Here is a 20,790-nt window from a genome sequence, read left to right on the forward strand (position 1 = left end):
CTCTGCCTTAACGTTTTAATCATTTCTTAAATTCCTCACCTTTTAATACATTGGTCATTAAGTCTAAAACCTCACGTAAACACCCTAAGGGTAGGATTCGAGGTACAATTTATCCTGAAGTCAAATTTCCCTAAATACAGTGGTGGGACAGGCATAGGATAGACATTCCTATCCCAAAAGGGAGAGAGAGGAAAGAAGGAAAGGGTCCCAAGTAAGTCCAAAACCCAGGAGAGCAGACAATAGCAAATCTTGAGGATAATCTTTGACTCCCGCCTTCCAGTCACACTGGGATGAAGGTTAGGTCCCCAAGGCTCCAGATGGCCCCACCCTCATGGCCTTATTAGGTGCAACCTGCCTCGCCACTCCCCCAGGTCAGATTTCCATGCTTGTAGCTCTCCTGAGCTGATGTGAATACTGGTGACTATAGACCCAGGGTCTCAGCTGGGGATATCCTACCAGGGGGTTCTCTGTAGCAGCCCCAATCCCATGGCTCTGCTCAGCATTGCCACCCCTGGGGCAGTTCTCTGCCTGCATCTGACCCCACACCTCCCTTGGTCTCCTGGATATCAGGCCTGTGTTCCTCCTGCGCCACTTCTGTCTCCTTGGCTGGCTCCTCTCTGTCCCACCTTCTGTCACTGAAGCACCAAGTCTTCTGACATTTTCAGTTCTCTGTCTACAGTCAGTCCCTGGTCTTACATAGTAATACCAATTAAATTCTGACAACTTCCAAATTTATATTTCCAGCATGACCTGACTTGATTCATAAATTCAAGTGTCTTTATTTCCAAGAATGTTACATGACTCAAAGTTACATGTCCAAAGTGAACTCCTGCTCTTCCCTGCCTATCTTGCCAGTGGCCGGGCCAAAGGCCTCAGAGTCCCCAGGACTCTTTTCTTGTACCTATCTCCTTCACCGTGAGCAACTCCTGTTGGCTCTGTCTTCTAAGTATATCCAGAATTTGACCACTCACTATCGATGGCAACATCAGCACCCTGACATACACACCGTCCTCTCTCCTTGGACTCCGGCTTCAGCCTTCTGTTTTTCCTGTTCTCTCTCCTGCTTTCATCCTTGTGCACCCACACCCCATCATCTGTTCTTACTGCAGCAGGCAGAATGGTCCTTTTGGAGCTTGTGCCCCAAATCTTTACATCTTCCCTCTTTCTATCTTACTCAAAGTCACAAATCAGCCACCAGTTGTTTTGTAAGTAAATTTTATTGGAACACAACTACACTCATTTTTCACATACCACCTGTGTCTGCTCTTATACTCTGATGGGAGTGTTGGCTAGGTTTTTTTTGAGACAGAGCCTCCAGTTGTTGCCCTGGGTAGAGTGCCATGGCCTCACAGCTCACAGCGACCTCCAACTGCTGGGCTCAAGCGATTCTCCCACCTCTGCCTCCCAAGTAGCTGGGACTACAGGTACCCACCACAATGCCAGCTAGTTTTTTTTTTTTTTTGGTTGTAGCCATCATTGTTGTTTAGTGGCCCAGGCTGGATTGGAACCCGCCAGTTCAGGTGTATGTGGCTGGCACCTTAGCTGCTTGAGCTACAGGCACCAAGCCAGAGTGTTGGCTAGTTTTCACGGAGACTACATGGTCTGCGATACTTATTACCTGGCCCTTACATAGACTTGCTGAGCCTTGTCCTACCAGATCTTGCCCCATGGCTATCTCTTTCAATTCATTTCTGCTCTTGTGGCCTCTTTGAAGTTCTTGCAGTCTGGTAGACAAGCTCAGGGGTCTATATGGACCATTGCTGTTTCCTGGTTTACAAGTGTCTTCTCTGAAATGTCCATACTCTTAACATCCATCAGGCCTGCTCAAATATCACCTTTTCAGTGAGGCCTTCCTTTACCACTCTTTCCCATTGTAATCCCCCAACCCTAAGATATTTCCGGCTTTATTTATCTTCTATTTCACTAAACGCAAAGGCTGCCAAAAAATGGCAGCCTCTTTTCATTTTAAGAAAGAAAAAACTATTAAACCTGTATTAAAATTGTCATACTCAATTGACTTCTGCAATTACAACAGATAACAAGATACAATATACAACATAACAAACATTATTGGCATATATTATAATTTTAATAGCTTTTTCTTTTCTTAAAATGTGTGTATATTTTTGGTACACTCTGTACTTATTTTTTGTAATTTTTTTTTAATTGAGGCAGAGTTTCACGTTATTGCCCTCTGTAGAGTGCTGTGCTTTCACAGCTCACATCAACCTCAAACCCTTGGGCTTAAGCGATTCTCTGGCATCAGACTCCCAATTAGCTGGGACTATAGGCACCTACCACAATGCCCAGCTATTTTTTTTTTTGTTGTTGTTGTTTAGCAGGCCTGCGCTGGGTTGGAATACACCAGCCCCGAAGCATGTGGCCAGTGACCTAACCACTGAGCTATGGGTGCCACCTATTTTTTGTCTTTTCTTTATTTCTCCAGCTAGAATGTATCTTTCATGAAGATGGAGATTGCCCACACCCTTAACCCTCTCACCACCAATGGCTCATTCTGTTCATTGTCATGTGACTTCATCATCTACACTAGTACCTGGAATGAGGTATGAACTCAATATATCCAGGTTAATGAATTCCCTATTCACGCCTTTTTTCTGTTTGTTTTTTTTCACTGACTCATGCACTTTTTTGTTTTGTTTTTGAGACAGTCTCACTCAGTTGCCCAGGCTAGAGTGCAATGGCATCATAACTCACAGCAACCTCCAACTCCTGGGCTCCAGTGATCCTCCTGCCTCAGACTCCCAAGGACTGGGACTACAGGTGCCCAGGACAATGCCTGGCTAGTTTTTCTATTTTTAGTAGAGATGGGGTATTGCTCTTGCTCAGGCTGGTCTTGAACTCCTGAGCTCAAGCAACCCACTGGCCTCAGCCTCCCACAGTCCCAGATCATAGGTGCCAGCCACCATGCCTGGCCTCTTGCACTTGTTCAATGCATATTTATGAATAATTACACTGTTGCAGTCAATGGTGATTTTATGGTAAAAGATAATAAACAAAGAGTGCCTGATCTCAAAATTACTTTCTAGTTCATCCATGGGCATGCTGGAACCAGGTGGTCTCAATGCTCCAGCACTGACTGCTAATTTCTCAGCTCTTAAACATAACTATTATCAAAAGTTAAATTATACAAACTGGCATAATATATTAAAAACAAAAGTAATAAGTGCTCAAGACTCATCACACCCTAACTGCTACATTTTATTATTTTTTTGCTTCTGAGGTCATTTACACAGATGTATCGGATAACTGGAGATCGATCAGTACAGTCTTTTGGAAAGCCCAGCCCAAAAGATATCTTCACGATCAAAACTAATGTATTTAAATTCATTAAGGGAACCTGCACTGGATCACCTTGACCAACCTCATTGTAGTTAGCACACATTTCATCAAGGTGCTGGTTTAAGTCGTATCTTGGAACCATTTTACTACAAATGGGGCAAGCAAGTCCCTCTCGCTGAGCCGTCCCTCTCGCTGACTCTCAGGAGTTATTCAAGCAGAGTTCACGTTATCCTCTTGTTGGTGATAGAAGTTGCCCGTGTCTTCTCCCAGGAGGCTGTTTGCTCCTCCAGCAAACAGGGATCCAGGTATACAGACTGCTCAGATTTGTCACCGACTGGGGAAGGGATCCCATCAGAGTGCCCAGCCGCAGAGACGGTGCGCAGGTCGGCCGGCTGCTCCCCACTCCCGGGCTCAGCCAGCCTTAGTTACCAGCATGGAAGGAGATCGATCACTCGAGTCTCCACTCGCCACGCCTGTGGAATCGAGACTCGAGGATCGGCTGGTAATGCCTGGGCGCGCGGCGCGCGCGGAGCCGGGTGGGAAGCGTGGGCTGCCGGCCGGGATCGCGGCGGCTGCGGGGCCCTGAGGAACAGAGGGACCGGGTTGCTCTCGTGGCCGAAGTCGCGGTGGTGGCCTCGAGGTGTGCGCAGATTCCCGTGATTCTTGTGTTTCGTCTGTGCGGGCCTCTGTGGCAAGGATGGCCCTGGATACGCGCGAATAACCATCACCTCACCTCACCCGGAGAATAGTCACCGGTGCAGTGGTCTGGAACAGTCAAATTGTACCTATTTAAAAACGAATAGTTTTAGATCGTGAAGATATCTTAGAAATCACCCCTGCAAGTCCAGCTGCTTCCTCTTACGGCAAAGAACACGCTAAAATTGCGTGCGGAGCTGGTCGCAGAGCCTTGGCCTCCGGTCTCAAGCCCGAGCTTGTCTCTGCATCCCGGTAGATACTGTTGTTCCATGTTTTAGAATGTTTTCCCCTCTTCTTGAATTCATAAAAATGTTTCTAATACGTATGTGTTTCATTTTGTAGGAAGAAGAAATTGTCTAAGCGAATATGAGGTCAAATAGAATGTCAGTGTTGGTTATTACAAGGCAAGGAAGTAGGGGTAAACCATTGCTGCCTTTCACTTGAGACAGCCTGTGTGTTACTATTGGGAACACCTAATTTTTCTCATATTCATGATGTCGGAAGGGAAATCTCCTGACAAAAAAAGGCCTCGGAGAAGTTTACTAATCAGCAAGACTAAAAGAAAAACATCCAAATCTATAATTTCATATTTTAGCAATGCACCACCTGCTAAACTTGCTTGCCCCATTTGTAGTAAAATGGTTCCAAGATACGACTTAAACCAGCACCTTGATGAAATGTGTGCTAACTACAATGAGGTTGGTCAAGGTGATCCAGTGCAGGTTCCCTTAATGAATTTAAATACATCCACTGTAGATTTAACCAGTACTGTCTTAGACGATGTAACACCAAAGAAGTCATCACCACGGAAGACACATTTAACTCCTGGCCAAAACGAGTCAACAAAAATGGGCATAAAACAGCAGACCAGTCCCTACTTTAAAAGTACTGTTGGTTTGTTGTGCAAGAATCAAGATGAGGTGAAAGATAATACTGTGAAAGTCATTTCTTTGGGAAGCCTGTCATCTAAATTGTCCAGAAAATACACAAAGGCAAAAAAATCATTAGATAAGAATGAGGAATTTGTCAGTCTTAGTCCACAGAGTTACAAATCCACAGTTGTTAGGAGCCTGATTGATAACTGCTCAGAAATTGAGGACATGGTTCAAATTTTGGAAAATAATTCTCAAAAGGAAAACATGTTTACATGTGATTCTCCAAAGGAAGAGAGTATTCCTGAACACATAGTAAGCAGTAAAATGGAAGCTGAAAGCCAAAAGGTTACCCAGGAATGTGGGAAATTAGCCCTCACCCCTGGCTTCTTAGATAATGCTTCCATCTTATTTTCACCAGATTTAACTCTTGGGAATAAATTAAAGTGTACTTCAGAAGACAGCCTTATAAAGCAAGAGAGTATCCCAGGTGTGGATGGCAAAAGCGTTGAAAAATGTGAGGCATGTAATTGTGAACAAGTAAAAATGACTATTGGTTGGGAAGCTAAAACACAGTCATTACATTCGGAAGTGGATTCTCATACTTCTACAAATGATGCATCTAACTGGAGTAATGTTGAACAGCTTCCTCTGAAAGGTGACAATGACAGTGTTCCTTTGTTGCAAGAGTCAAGCTGTGATGATCCTGGTCATCCATACTACCTTCGGAGTTTCCTTATGGTGCTGAAAGCTGTACTTGAGAATGAAGATGATAGAATGCTCTTTGATGAACAGGAGAAGGGAATTGTAACTAAATTTTATCAACTGTCAGGTATCTTAAGCGTATTTGCTTTCGAGTTTTTGTTTCTCATTTGCTGTCCTGATTTGAGTGTGTTGTGATGGGCAATAATTTGATGACCACAAGGAGTCACTGTGGTTTTGTGAGTCCTCTGTGGGAGTGCTTATGGGAGTCTGAGCCACTACAAGGTTTGTGTTGAGAAGGATACTCCCATAAAAGACGGGACTTAGTGCCTGGTGATGGCTGTACTTTGGTTAAAATGGAAGCAGCTGTTTTCTCTTTGTAGCTGTATTTGATGATTGTAAACAGACTTTTCCAGATTAAAAAGATGCAGTGTGACTTAGAAAAGTATACTTTGCATTTTGAGCATGTAATCAGGCTTACTGATGGTTGTTTTGTTATTTTCACACAGCATTTCCTCAAAAAATAAAACAGTAGAATAAAATAAAATACAAGAAAGAAATGAACCAAGCTGAGGCATATTTTCTTTCCCCCAACAACGTTTTAGATTTATGGACTTTGCTTTTTAAAGACAGGGTGTGGAGGAAATGGAAACTTTCAGGCTTAAATTGATTCATTTCAAAATGTTAGTCTGTGCCTCAAGTCCTTGGCAGCCAGTGGTGGCTCTAAACCAGTAGTGCAGGTTTGGGAGCCAAAGCCACCCTTGTGTCACTGCACTGTTAATCCAGAGGGCCATCATGGCTGTGTGGAACTGAGTCTGCAAGGTAGGAAAAGCTTACTTGGTGGCCACATTGCCCTCATAAAACGTAGTCTTGCCTCACCCCTCAGTAGATTAAAAAAAGAACCCCATGTTGGGACACTGAGGCAGTCGCTGGCTGGCTGTAAATTTGAAAAAAAAAGAAAAGAAATACCCCAAATGTTACTAGTAATGTTTAAGATAAAGACTTTTGTTTGATATTTACACAGTGGAATTGTATTCCTTGGATTGCTTTTTTTTTTTTTTCTCTCTCGTGGAGACAGAGTCTCACTTCATGGCCCTCGGCAGAGTGCCGTGGCCTCACACAGCTCACAGCAACCTCCAACTCCTGGGCTTAAGTGATTCTGTTGCCTCAGCCTCCCAAGTAGCTGGGACTACAGGTGCCCGCCACGCCCTCGGCAGAGTGCCGTGGCCTCACACAGCTCACAGCAACCTCCAACTCCTGGGCTTAAGTGATTCTGTTGCCTCAGCCTCCCAAGTAGCTGGGACTACAGGCGCCCGCCACAGCGCCCGGCTATTTTTTGGTTGCAGTTTGGCCGGGGCCAGGTTTGAACCCGCCACCCTCGGTATATGGGGCTGGGGCCCTACCAACTGAGCCATAGGCGCCGCCCTCTTGGATTGCTTTTTAACATGTGAGTGCTACTCTCCTGTGCGCAGCTGTGTGAAGCATCCACACAGCTTCCATCTCTTGGGCTGGTCTCACCAGAAGGTGTATATAATACTACACACCGACTGCTTGTCGTGGTCACAGATCTTTACTGATGGAATTCATGCAGGTGTTTGAGTGGCTGGTGGCTCTGTGCTTCCATGTAATTGAGAAGTAGAAAGTTCCTCTCATGCGCGCTCTCATATCCTGTGGCTGGCTCTTCTGGGAGAATCATGTACACCATGTCTATGTTGGAAAATAGCTACTGCCAGGCTGGGTGCAGTTGTTCACGCCTGTCATCCCAGCACTCTGGGAGCCTGAGGCAGGAGTATCCCTTGAGCTCAAGAGTTCAAGGCCAGCCTGAGCAAGAGCGAGACCCTGTCTTTACTATAAAACAGCCGGGCTTTGAGGCAGGTGCCTGTAGTCCCAGCTACTCAGGAGGCTGAGGCAAGAGGATCGCTTTAGCCCAGGAGTTTGATGTTGCTGTGAGCTGTGACATCACAGTACTCTAGCCTGGGGCAACAGAGTGAGACTTTGTCTCAAAAAAAAAAAAATACTGCAATTGGTTTAAAAACATTTCAGATCAATATGAGGGTACATACGATTAGGTTACATAGTTTGCTTTTGTAAGGCTAAGGTCCAAGTTGTAGTTGTCTCCTTCACTCAGGAAGTGTGCCATACACCTATGCAAAGCACCTGTTGGACAGGAACTCACCCAACCCCTTCCCTGTCTCTGCCTTACGTAAATTTGAGTTTTTCTCTGATGTGAGCAGGTAGTTGTTAGTATACTAGTTCTAATTTAGTACTAAGTACATGTGGTTATTCCTTTTTAAAGAAAAATATTTTCAAATAAACGTTGAAAAAATAAAATCACTCCATTTTAGAGTTGGCAAAAATTTAAAGATAATCTGGGCAGCAGGAAAACTGAGCCCAAATAATTAATTAAGAAGGTTGGCCAAAATCACTGTCCTGCCAAAGCTAAATTTTTTTTTTTTTGGAAAATTTTTTTCATGTTGTCTTCAACCAAAAATAGAATAATGCTTATAGAACCAAAAGTGCATATAGAACTAATAGTGCATATAGAACTAGAATTCCGGGCAGGGCTTCCCTGAGGAGTAGAAATGCTGTTGGCTAGAAAACAGGGAAACTTGATTTTAGGAGTTTTAAAATGAGCAATAATAATTACCAAATTAGAACGTTTTTAATGGTTTATACCTGTGGTTACCGTACCCCCAGGCCACGGACCGTACTGGTATGTGGGCTGTATAGCATCCCATGTGAGCTCTGCTTCCTGTCCCACCCCACCCCACCCCGCCCTTAGCCCCCTACCCAGATGCCCCACCTCCGGGTCCCTGGAAAAATTGTCTTCTATGAAATGGGTCCCTGGTGCCAAAAAGGTTGGGGACTGCTGGTTTATATCATAAAATGATACCATTATACATAATACATATGGTAAGCACGTGTATTTTTAATACAGTATTCACCTCTTTTTTTTTTTTTTTTTTTTTGTAGAGACAGAGTCTCACTTTATGGCCCTTGGTATAGTGCCGTGGCCTCACACAGCTCACAGCAACCTCCAACTCCTGGGCTTAAGCGATTCTCCTGCCTCAGCCTCCCAAGCAGCTGGGACTACAGGCGCCCGCCACAACGCCCGGCTATTTCTTGGTTGCAGTTTGGCTGGGGCGGGGCTTGAACCCGCCACCCTCGGTATATGGGGCTGGCGCCCCACCGACTGAGCCACAGACGCCGCCCATTCACCTCAGTTTTAACAAATGATATTTTCATGTTGTTTTTTAATAAAAGATAGTGTTTTTCACCATTTTTCTTAACTTTATTGCAGCTAGTGGTCAGAAGTTATATGTAAGGCTCTTTCAACGTAAATTAAGCTGGATTAAGATGAATAAAATCGACTATAAAGAGATTGCCCCAGACTTAACACCTGTGATTGAAGAATTGCAGCATGCAGGCTTTCTACAGACAGGTATGATCAGTAGAAAGAAATGTGAAGTGAAAATATCTGAAGGACTAAGTTTCTGCAGAATAGTGGCAGTATTAGTGTGCTGCCCTCTCTTGGTTAGTGCCTGGTAAGTAGTAATTAGTTTTTTTTAATTGAGTTTTAAATTTTACGACACCAAATTAATTTGTGCTAAAGCTGTTCTTAGCCTGAGTTAAGAAAACTAGAATAATGAAAGTAGAAAAATCTGATGTTCTCTTGACTGTCACAGGTTTATAGCCATAGTCACCTAGGATAGATGAGTGGGTGTGTGCCCCAGAAGAAATACATCCCTCATCAGCACTGTTCTTCCTGCAAGAACTTGTCTCATCTTATTCAGAGTTCTCATCTCATGATAGAATAAGCTGATTTGTGTGTTGCCTTTAGAACTCCACCTGCCCTCACATGCACACACTTAACAGCTTTTGTGATAAGTTGATTGCCTGGGAGTTGTGGAATCACTAAACGAGAGTCTGTCTTCTTTCTCAGTTGGGTTGCCAGGAGCATTTGTTAAGTACCTACCCATATTGAGTACAGTACTTCCTTAGGTATAAGGAAAATGAAAGATGTGAGCCTGGGGTTCAAGTTGTTGACATTTGAGACCAAAGAAAAGCAAATCAAGCCAGAAGATTTCTTAGGGGCAGAGTTTGTAGTGGTGAGCAGTGAGTAAGTTAGGGTGATTATTAGGGTAGGGGTATGGCAGGGGTGGGATGAGTTGATCCTCCTGCCTTAGACTCCCAAGGACTGAGACTATAGGTGCCCATGATAACACCTGGCTAGTTTTTCTGTTTTTAGTAGAGATGGGGTCTCTCTCGCTCTTGCTCAGGTTGGTCTTGAACTCCTGAGCTCAAGCAGTCCACCCACCTTGGCCTCCCAGAGTACTAGGATTACAGTTGCTCTTGCTCAGGTTGGTCTTGAACTCCTGAGCTCAAGCAATCCACCCACCTTGGCCTCCCAGAGTACTAGGATTACAGGCATGAGCCATAGTGTCCAGCCTCACCAGAGGCTTTGTGACGAGAACGGGAATATGTATTCCAGTAAGCTTTTAATCAGGATGCCCAAAACATGGGGCTATCCATGCATCTTTATTTATTTTTTGAGACAAAGTTTCACTTTATCAACCTTGATAGATTGCTGTGGCATCATAGCTCACAGCAACCTCAAACTCCTGAGCTTAAGTGATTCTCCTGCCTCAGCCTCCCAAGTAGATGGGACTATAGGTGCCTGCCACTACGCCTGGCTATTTTTAGAGACGAGGTCTTATTCTGGCTCAGGCTGGTCTCGAACCTGTGAGCTCAGGCAATCTATGCCCCTCGGTCTCCCAAGTGCTGGGATTACAGGCGTGAGCCACTGTGCCTGTCCTGTTTTTTTTTTTTGAGACAGAGTCTCACTGTGTCACCCTCAGTAGAGTGCCATAGCATCACAGCTCACAGCAACCTCAAACTCTCGGGCTTAAGCAGTTCTCTTGCCTCATCCTCCCAATTAACGGGGACTACAGGCGCCCACCACAACATGTATCTTTATTTTAGTAACATTTTCCTTTACTTTTTAGTTAGAAATTCTGTTATTTGATAACTTTTAAGAGAGATATATTTTTCACATTCTTTTTTATCTTTTTTTATTTTTAATTTTAGCTTGTTCATTCTTCTTTGTTTGAAGTACTTTTTTTTTTTTGTTCATTTTCTTCTTTTTTTTAATGTTTTTCCTCTGGCGATTCTCTTTCCCGTTGCCTCCCCGGTAGCTGGGATTACAGACGCCCACCACAATGTCCAGCTGTTTTTGATGTTAGTAGAGATGGGGTCTTAACTCTGGGTCACTGCTGCTCATACTGGTCTTGAACCTCTGAGCTCAGGCAATCCACCCGCCTCGGCCTCCCACAGCTCTGGGACTATAGGCGTGAGCCACCATGCCCGACCTATTTTTCACATTCTTTAGTAATTGGTTTGACAAACTACATTTTCTACTGTAGAATTTCACTTAATTGTTATCTAACTAAAGTAAATAAAGCTGGAAAATAGTAAAATCTTTTAAAACTATTCAAAACATTTTTTTTAACCATTTCAGAATCTGAGTTGCAAGAACTCTCTGAAGTGCTCGATCTCCTTTCTGCTCCTGAACTCAAATCCCTGGCCAAGACCTTCCACTTGCTGAATCCCAGTGGACAGAAGCAGCAGCTTGTGGACACCTTTCTCAGGCTGGCCAAACAGCGTTCAGTCTGCACATGGGGCAAGAATCAGCCTGGAATCGGTGCCGTGATTTTAAAAAGGTTCTGTTAGCTATCTTTACAGTAAAAACATTTAAAATGTTGATAGCGTTTATTAACTTATTATAATAGCTTGTATAGTTTTTTGAGTTGTTAATTGCTTATTCAGTTGCAATTAGATTGAGAAGGCCAGGAGAGCCTTATTTATAATGGTCTGCATTATTCAGAATTCTTTTTTTTTTTTTTTTTTTTGAGACAGAGTTTCACTTTGTTGCCCTTGGTAGAGGGCTGTGGCGTCCTAGCTCACAGCAACCTCAGACTCTCAGATTCTCTCACCTCAGCCTCCTGAGTAGTTAAGATTACAGGCCTCTGCCACAATACTGGGGTATTTTTAGAGGCAAGGTCTCGCTTTTGCTCATGCTGGTCTCCAGCTTGTGAGTTTAGGAGATCTGCCTTCCTTGGCTTCCCAGACTACTGGGATTATAGGCGTGAGCCACCATGCCTGGCCCTGTTGTTCAGAATTCTTATGCAGGGGTGTCTAACCTTTCTTCTTTTCTGCTGCACAGTGGTAGAATGTGAGTTGATTGGGCCATGAGTAAATATGCAAACATTAATGAAAACCGATTAGTTAAAAAAAAAACAAAAAGGTCTGTGATATTCAACACCACAGACAAGTAAAAAATGTCCTCACAAAATCAGCATGTGGCCTTTGGGCCACAGGTTGGACACCCCTGCTTTATATGTTAGAGAACAGGATCAAACCTTGCTGTACATGTGTACCACTTCATGGTGCACAAAATCTTTTCCAATAGCCTTTGATAGCAACATTGTAAATAAATACCACTTATTTAATTTATATCATCATTTGAATCAAGAATTACAAATTGCTAACGTCAAATAGGCCTTACTTTCCTGAAAATTTTCCTAATATTTCAAGTGTTCCTGACCAGGGTAAACTCCTACTCTGTAGCTGGAGAAGAAAGCACTTAATTATAAAAGTGAGCCAAACCACGTGGAGATGTAAGTTCATTTAATCCTCTGTATGCCTAGGTGGGTTCTGAGCCCCAGAGAGGTTGAGGAATGTGTCAGTGTTCAGAAGAGTGAATACTGTTTCTCTTTATTTTAGATGAAAATACTTAAAAAAACAAAAGACTGTTTTACATTTTTCAGAGCTAAACACTTGGCTGGCCGGTCTCTGAGGATTTGTAAAGGCCCCAGGGCTGTGTTTTCCCGGATCTTGCTGCTATTTTCCTTGACTGACTCGGCGGAAGATGAAGACGCTGCATGTGGTGGTCAGGGGCAGCTTTCTACAGTACTGCTGGTTAACCTTGGCCAAGTGGCATTTCCTAGTTATACCATCAATCGGAAAACCCAGATCTTCCAAGACAGAGAGGATCTTATCAGGTAAGATCATGTTAACTTATATTAATATCTATCTGCGTATTTCAAAATTTAGTAAAACATTGTTTGTCAACCAGACAAGAAACATTAGGTCCACAGCCCAAACAGCTTTTCTTTTCTTTTTTTTTTTTTTTGAGACAGAGCCTCAAGCTGTCGCCTTGGGTAGAGTGCTGTGGCATCACAACTCACAGCAACCTCCAACTCCTGGGCTTCAAGTGATTCTCCTGCCTCAGCCTCCCAAGTAGCTGGGACTATAGGTGCCCGCCACAATGCCTGGCTATTTTTTGGTTGCAGCCGTCATTGTTGTTTGGTGGGCCTGGGCTGGATTTGAACCTACCAGCTCAGGTGTATGTGGCTGGTGCCTTAGCCGCTTGAGCCACAGGCACCAAGCCCCAAACAGCTTTTCCAGTCTATTTTTTGTTGTCTTTTTTGCCTTACTTATATACATTTCTAAGACTATAGAGAGAGTACAGAAATGTGCTTAGATTAAGGTTGCCAAGAACTAAGGAATTTTGAGTTAGAACTATAAAAACTTTCCCTGGCATATATTCCCAAGTAGCTTTGGCAGGGAGTATTTTTTTTGTAGAGACAGAGTCTCACTTTATGGCTATAAATGATTAAATTATCAAATCTGCATCTTACTGTAATTCTGAAGTCAGTTATGTGTTTATTAAAATGCATCTTACTGTAATTCTGAAGTCAGTTATGTGTTTATTAAAATGGTTACTGCCAGATGGTGGAAGGAGTGAGTGCCAAAAATCAAGAATGGTGAGCTGATCATTATCACGTGTATGTAATGGAGCATGTTATGTAATAATATAGAGTAAATGTTTTATACCTTTCCAGTTGGGCAGCTTGTATCACTTCTGGGTCACTCCAGTAGGGTAGTTCTGTTCATTTATTACTAGAATAAAATTTAAATGACTCTCATTTTTTCCAAACCATACTTTTACCCTTCAGAGTTAGATCTAGTGGCTAGGATGTGGTAATTTTATGGAAACACTTGTATTTGAAAGTTGGATGGCATTTCCCCTCCCCCAGATATGCAGCTGCTGTGCACACACTGAATGACATTTCCACCGCCATGGCCAGCGGGAACTGGGAAGAGGCTAAGGAGCTCTCTCAACGTGCAAAAAAAGATTGGAACAAACTTAAAAACCACCCTTCTCTGAGGTGAGATCTTTTTTTTTTTTTTTGAGACAGAGCCTCAAGCTGTCGCCCTGGGTAGAGTGCTGTGGCATCACAGCTCACAGCAACCTCCAACTCCTGGGCTCAAACGATTCTTTTGCCTCAGCCTCCCAAGTAGCTGGGACTATAGGTGCCTGCCACAATGCCTGGCTATTTTTTGGTTGCAGCCGTCATTGTTGTTTGGTGGGCCTGGGCTGGATTCGAACCTGACAGCTCAGGTGTATGCGGCTGGTGCCTTAGCCGCTTGAGCCATAGGCGCCGAGCCCTGAGGTGAGATCTTTTAGGTGCCTACCAAAATTTATATATTGACTAAGTTGTTCCAACCACTTAAGGTAACTTTCTTCACGAAGAATACACTCTTTTTGCTCTGTGGTTAAACTAGCTGTGGAACTGAATTTTTTACTCTCTTTGTATTCAGTTAAAGTGCTGTGTGAAATAGAAGGAAATGTCTGAAAATTTAAAGTGAATTTTATGGAAAATGTAACTCAGGTCCCTGTGCAACAGATGTTCAAGTGAAGAAAACTGGGGTTAAACTGTTAGCTTGCCATCTTTTGGTGTGCTGGCTTCTCTGGTGCTGGTGAGCTGAACAGGGAGAACAGCATCAGGACAGATGTGCACACTGGTCCTGTTCTTCCCAGGGAACCTCAGGTAGATGTCATTCTGTAGCAGACAGCAAAAGCGAATTTCCACACTGCATATTCCAAGTACACAGAACAAGATCTTTCATTGTTTTGAATGAAAAATATTAAACATCTTTGGTATTTTGTTAAGGAATTTTTTCGTTTGTTACTAGGTAATGAGGAGAAAATTAGCATTATTAAACACCTCTTTCAAAAACTTTAGGGTATACATTTTATAGGGTATTGACTTAAAAATCATAGGTGGGAAGTTAGAGTCCTGTAGAACAGAGCTTGATAAAATTCTCTGTAAAAGGCCAGATTGTCACCATTCTTAGCTTTGCAGGCCGTGTGGCATCTGTGGCAGTGACCTCTTTCTATTGACTGTGTTTCAGTGAACTTTGTTTATAGACACCAGCATGTGCGTTCCATGCAATTTTCACATGCCACAGAGTATTATTATCCTTTTGACTTATTTTAACTGTTTAAAAATATAAAAACCATTCTTAGGGTGGCACCCATAGCTCAGTAGGTAGGGCACCAGCCACATACACTGAAGCTGGTGGGTTCGAACCCGGCCCCGGCCAGCTAAAAAAACGATGGCAACACCAACAACAAAATAGCCGGGTGTTGTGGCGGGCGCCTGTAGTCCCAGCTACTCGGGAGGCTGAGGCAAGAGAATTGCTTAAGCCTGAGAGTCCGAGGTTGTTATGAGCTGTGACGCATTCTACTGAGGGTGACATAGTGAGACTCTGTCTCAAAAAAAAAAAAAAAAAAAGACTGTTCTTAGTTTGCTATATAGCACGTATCAGTGCTTCATCCCTTTTTATGGCCAACACTGTTTTATTGTAGGCATGGGCCACAGTTGTTCATCCGTCCCTGGCTTTGGCTGTTATCCATCATGTTGCCATTAACATCTGTGCACAGATTTTGGTGGGGATGTGTGCTTTCATTTTTCCTGGGGTCTTGTGAACACTCAGTTTAGAAATCAGGCCACAGTTTGCTGACCCTGGGTTAGAGGATGTGTAGAATGTTTGGAAGAGTTGTTCTCATCTTACTCCACTGAGGGAATGTTCTGGGCCATGGCAGCTGGCTGTGAGAAGGGAGGATCATGGTGTAGAGAACTGTAAGTATTTAGATATTCTCATCTTAAAAGACAGGACTTCAGTCTGCCTTGTTACTCTTACAATGTCTTACAACAAATAAAGCAAATCACTAAATCAATTTCAACAATGTAAAAATACAACTTACAAAAACTAAGCCCTGAAAGAGAAGTGGGAGAAGTATAGATATACTTTCATAACAGGGAGTCATTCAACTCTGTTCAAAATCAGAATGTGGAGTTATAAAAACTCAATGATTCAAGCTTACTAATGGCGTCCGCCTTCATTTCAGATGCCATGAGGACTTACCTCTCTTTCTGCGGTGTTTCACGGTTGGGTGGATTTACACGAGGATTTTGTCCCGGTCTGTTGAAATACTGCAGAGAGTTCACATGTATGAGGTCAGAGCACAAGTCCCCACCCCACGTTTTAAAGATGTGACAGTGGTAAACTGTGAAGGAAAACTTACCCTGCTGGCAGCATTTCCCACACACTGGGTCAGCACATGGTATTAGGAGGAAGGCGTGTTTAAGTAGGCAACCTGCTGTCCCCTGGTCAGTAGAGAAGACAGCTGAAGACAAATGACTGTGCTGTTTGCTTGTGGGTTGCTGGGTCTGTGTTCTAGGATGGCTGTGGGTGGTAGACAGAGCCCTGTGGGAGCCCCACACTAGTCTCTGCAGCCTGAGCTGGAGTCTTAGACCTCAGAGTGAGATTTGGGAGCGTCCCCAGTCTCTCATGGGGAAATGTCCCATCTCACGCGCTTCTCTGTCAGCTGGCACAAATTTATAATCACAAATCAGAAATTTGGTCATATCCTTCTGTTCAACATTGTGAAGAGTTAGTGCACAGAATGACCAGTCTGTTCAGAAAGCTAGACCAGAGGGTCCTCTTGGTGAGGGTGGTGGTGGATGGCACCCCCATTACTGTTCTGCCCACCCCAAGGCATTCTGGCCTTTAGTCCCTTGACCTCCTGGGTTCCCAGAAGCATGTGGGTTTGCCAGCCCCATCCCTGGCTCAGCTGTCCGGAGTTTGATTCCATGCAGCTCTGTGCCGGCTGACCTGGTTTGCAGAGAATGCTGTGTGGGGCTCATGGACCTCCCTAAGCTCAGGGCAGCGGGCTGGGGACCCAGAGTGCGTCTCCCAGTCCCTAACCTGTCAGTCCAGGGCCCTTGGCCTTATTGTAGAGTAGAAAGATGTGTGTTATAAATATACTTTACCAATCCTGTGGGCTTCTAAATATAATTACAGCTGATTTTTTGTGTGAGTCTAATTAGATTTGTTATCGTTACAATAGGAAGCTGTTGAGGAACTTGAAAGCCTTTTGTCTCAGAGAACTTACTGTCCTGACAGCAGAGGCCGATGGTGGGATCGACTGGCCCTTAACCTCCACCAGCACCTGAAGCGCCTGGAACCGGTACTGATGAGCAGGGGGTTCCCGAAGCTCTTCTTACTTCTGAATGAATCTTTAAAATGAGGCAAACGTTTAAGTACTTAAAAGTCTAAGTGTGATTAGAATGTGTGTTTCTTCTGTCAGCCTCACACCATGAAGGAAACACCGGGGACCCTAACACAGCCTGAAAACAGACAGGGGACGTGTCCTCCCCGGCAGCTTGGCAGACGGGCTGGCTGTGGACTTAGGGTCTGGGAATTAGGGTGAGGAAGAATCAGACATGTTGGGTGCCTCAGCGGGTGCCTTTAAGGAAGTTTTTGTTTCAGAAGTGGTGATTTAATTTATTTGTTGCACATGGTTTCCAGGTAGAAAGATTGATGGAAAAATGTCCCTTATTGCAGGTACTGAATGAATAACTCTTTGGACTTCTGTGAGGTATTTTGCTCTGTTGTTGGGAAGCGTGTACAGATCTGACTAACCCTGAGCCGGGTGGCTGTTTTAGGCACAGATGTTCCCTGTGTGGGGGACCTTGGGGACTTGGAAGTAGGAGGGTTCTGTGGCACTGGGACCAGGCAGGGTGGGGTCTCAGAGGTAGTGCTGCTGAGCCCAGGGCAACAGTGGCTGTCTGTGTGGCTGCCTGCAGGTGCCCTCCCAGGTCAGTCCAGCCTTGTGTTCGAGTTGAATGGAGGGGACTGTGCCTCTTTGAGCTTTTGTTTTTTTTCCTTTGGCATGCTGAGTGAATCAGGGTGATGTACGGGTGGAAAAAATTGACCATGGAATATGGAAATAGGACATCCTGTTTTTACTGCCTTCAACTGAAAAAGTGCCTTGTTACCTAAAGTGCCAGGGAAAAAGCCAGGGAAAGCTATTTTCTTTCCTGGAGGTGGGTGTGGTGCTTCCTTACCTCTTGGTGTTTATTGAGGCTGAAATAGCAGGAGAAAGCATCTCTTAGCCTGGAACCAAATTTAGAATGAGAATGCTTGTGTTTATGTTGCCTCTTTCAGTGAAACAGAGGTTCAAACGATCTTACAGATCCCCCTTCCTTCACTGTTCTGCTGAACGAATTCACTTGGGTTCATCTGGGTGGACAAAGCACTGAAAATGCTCAGTGGTTGATGGCTGATGCTCAGAAAAGCCTAATTCCTTCCTTCTAGAACCTGTTCCCAGAGATCTTACGGACCACACTCAAGACGTTTAATTTTCTTACCATTTTTTTCCTGCTTCACCTCAGTCTCCGGGGCAGGAATCTACCAGCTTCCTGCTTATTCCTGCACAGTACCGGTGGAGGCGGAGCAGCCCAGCCACCACCCGGCGCCATGTTCTGGTTCTGAAAGTACCGCAGGGTCTCCATCTCCCTTCCTGATTTTTTCTGGCCACTTAACTCCTGACGGCCTGAGCCTTCACTGAGTATCGGTTTTGTGGATCTTTTTTTTTCTTTTCCTATTGTGGTAAAATATGAGATAAAATTTGCCATTTTACTGACTTTTAGGGATTAATTATCCTCACATGTCGTGCAATCCTCACTGCCATGCACTGCTCCCAACAGAAACTCGGTAGCCATTAAGCAACTGCTCCCTGCTCCCTGGGCCCCCCACCCCAGGGCCTGGTAACCTCTGATCTCCTGTCCCTCTCCTGAACGTGCCTCTTCTGCAAGTGGAGTTGTGCAGGGCTTGTTCATTCATGTCCAACTCATTGTGCTCGGCATGGTGTTTGCAGGCTTCACCCGCACATCGGGGCTGCTTCCGTTTTGGAGGCTGAATAATATTCTGTGGCAGCGACTGCTGCTTTTTGTGTATCCAGTCATCCAGAGAGGGACGCTGGGTGCTTCTGCCTTTGGCTGTTTTGCACATTGCTGCAGTGAACATCTGTCATGTTCACTGTTTCCAGTTCTTTTGGGCTATACCCGGGAGTGGGATCTCTGGGTCATATGGTGATTCCATGTGTAAGTTTTGAGGAACTGCTAACTTGTTCTCAGTGTTTGCACCATTCTTACATCCCCACCAGCAGTGGACTAGTGTTCTGACTTCTCCACATCTTTGCCAACATTTGTTACTTTCCATTTTTCTGATTGTAGACATCCCAGTAGGTGTGAAGTGGTATCTCTTCATGGGTTTTTCAGTATGTTTATTTATGATTCTGAATAGCCTTAGGAAATACATTTAACTCCTCCAAACCGTAGGTTCCTGTCCCTATAAATGAAGAACCTGGACTGGCTCTGTGACTTCTGACTGCATGAGAGATTTCCCTGGGATGCTGATGTGGCCACATGCCTGGCCTCCCGCTCTGGGCTGTGTTGTGCTGTGGATCAGGGGCGGGACACATTTTCTTCCAGAGCTGCCCAGGTGTGGGTGTCCTGAGAGGCACTGAGCCACGTCTTCCTCTGGAGTTCCTCCAGCTCACGTGCAGGGCGGTCTCTGGGCTCTGCTGTTCATGTGAGCGGCAGGTTGGTTGTGCCCCAGCACACCTGGAGTGCATCAGAGTAAGGTGAAGGAATAGCCTGTATCTCTAGAAATGTTGTTTGCTCATTTGTTAATTAACAAAAACTGAGTAATTTACAGTGGGCTTTCCTGTCAGACTGAATGAATGCAAGCTGACGTGTGACCGTGTTACTTGCTAGGCTATTAAGTGCATCCTGGATGGGCTGGCAGATCCAGAAGTGAGAACGGGACACCGGCTTTCACTGTATCAGAGAGCCGTGCGCCTGCGGGAGTCTCCAAGCTGTAAGAAGTATAAGCATCTTTTCCATCAGCTACCAGAAATAACTGTGAAAGACGTTAGACATGTGAGTAAGTGGCCCTTAGGTGTGTGGGACTTAACACGTTTACCTGTTTCTTCTGAATGGCAGCAAGCTAAGAATAGTTTTTAATGTGTACAGACAGTCCTCGAGTTACAAGCATCCGACTTATATAAGCTTGCACTTACGAACTAAGTTCAAGTTAAGAACAAATCTACAGAACCTATCTCGTTTGTATCCCCAGGGTTGCATTTATTTTCTTTTAGACTTGAACAGTCCAATGCCTATCTTGGATGGCGACATGGCCACTGCTCCCATCTTCACTCTGATGCCTTTCTCCCTGCTAAGATCTGGATGGCGTTTTGGGTGCATCCTGGGTTGAGTGACAGAACCCCTGGGTGGGAGCTAGCACCTGCTGGTCTTGCGTGCTAGTCAGGGGGGCTGGGGGCAGTCTGGTCATCAAGGCTGTCCTGGGCTGGGCCAGTGAGCTGTCACATGCCTGCAGACCTGCCTGGGGGCAGTTTGGTGGTCTAGGCTCTCCTGGGCTGGGCCAGCGAGCTGTCATACGGCTGCAGACTGTGTGTGTGGGTCAGATGCCACATGTTCTGCTAAGTGCACGGCTGCAGGGGTAGGAGGTGATGCTGGCAGGCTCCAAGGACATTGGCTGCCACAGGAGTAATGGACGTCCTTCTGCTGCCGCCTCAGGTGACCATCACGGGCAGGCTGTGCCCGCAGCGTGGGATGGGCAAGTCTGTGTTTGTGCTGGAGGCCGGGGCTGCCACTGCCCCCACCACAGTTCTGTGCTCGGTGGAGGAGCTGGCACTGGCCTATTACAGACGCAGCGGTTTTGACCAGGGTAACTGAGCACATCCCCTGCCCCACCCAGTCCCTATGTGGGTGGACAGTGTCACTGGTGGTTTGTAGGTAGTGGGCTGGTGTCGCCCCTCTACTTGCTGCCCACTGTAGAGGGTGCTGTTGACTGGGGGGTGTGGAAAAGAATTCGATTAACTACAGATTTTTTTTTTTAAAGACAGAGTCTCACTATGTCACCCTGGGTAGACTGCCATGGTGTCAACAGCTCACAGCAACCTCAAACTCTTGGGCTCGAGTGATTCTCTTGCCTTAGCCTC

At 44.9% G+C, this 20,790-nt stretch overlaps 1 protein-coding gene across 1 annotated transcript in view; it reads left to right on the plus strand.

Annotated features, from left to right (window-relative positions):
- Positions 1-3,841: 3,841 nt before the first annotated feature.
- The window catches only part of FAN1 (FANCD2 and FANCI associated nuclease 1), a 38,628-nt gene continuing 21,679 nt past the window's right edge, over positions 3,842-20,790 (plus strand). Inside the window, exons 1-10 of the mRNA XM_053581972.1 lie at positions 3,842-4,248; positions 4,339-5,700; positions 8,872-9,012; positions 11,089-11,290; positions 12,398-12,631; positions 13,670-13,801; positions 15,829-15,937; positions 16,831-16,950; positions 19,544-19,708; positions 20,366-20,516. Coding sequence (XP_053437947.1) covers positions 4,488-5,700; positions 8,872-9,012; positions 11,089-11,290; positions 12,398-12,631; positions 13,670-13,801; positions 15,829-15,937; positions 16,831-16,950; positions 19,544-19,708; positions 20,366-20,516 — 2,467 coding nt within the window. The 5' untranslated portion in view covers positions 3,842-4,248; positions 4,339-4,487. The remainder of the gene's footprint in view (positions 4,249-4,338; positions 5,701-8,871; positions 9,013-11,088; positions 11,291-12,397; positions 12,632-13,669; positions 13,802-15,828; positions 15,938-16,830; positions 16,951-19,543; positions 19,709-20,365; positions 20,517-20,790) is intronic.

Source organism: Nycticebus coucang, chromosome 2 (assembly GCF_027406575.1).
Source record: "Nycticebus coucang isolate mNycCou1 chromosome 2, mNycCou1.pri, whole genome shotgun sequence".
Taxonomy (NCBI): Eukaryota; Metazoa; Chordata; class Mammalia; order Primates; family Lorisidae; genus Nycticebus; species Nycticebus coucang.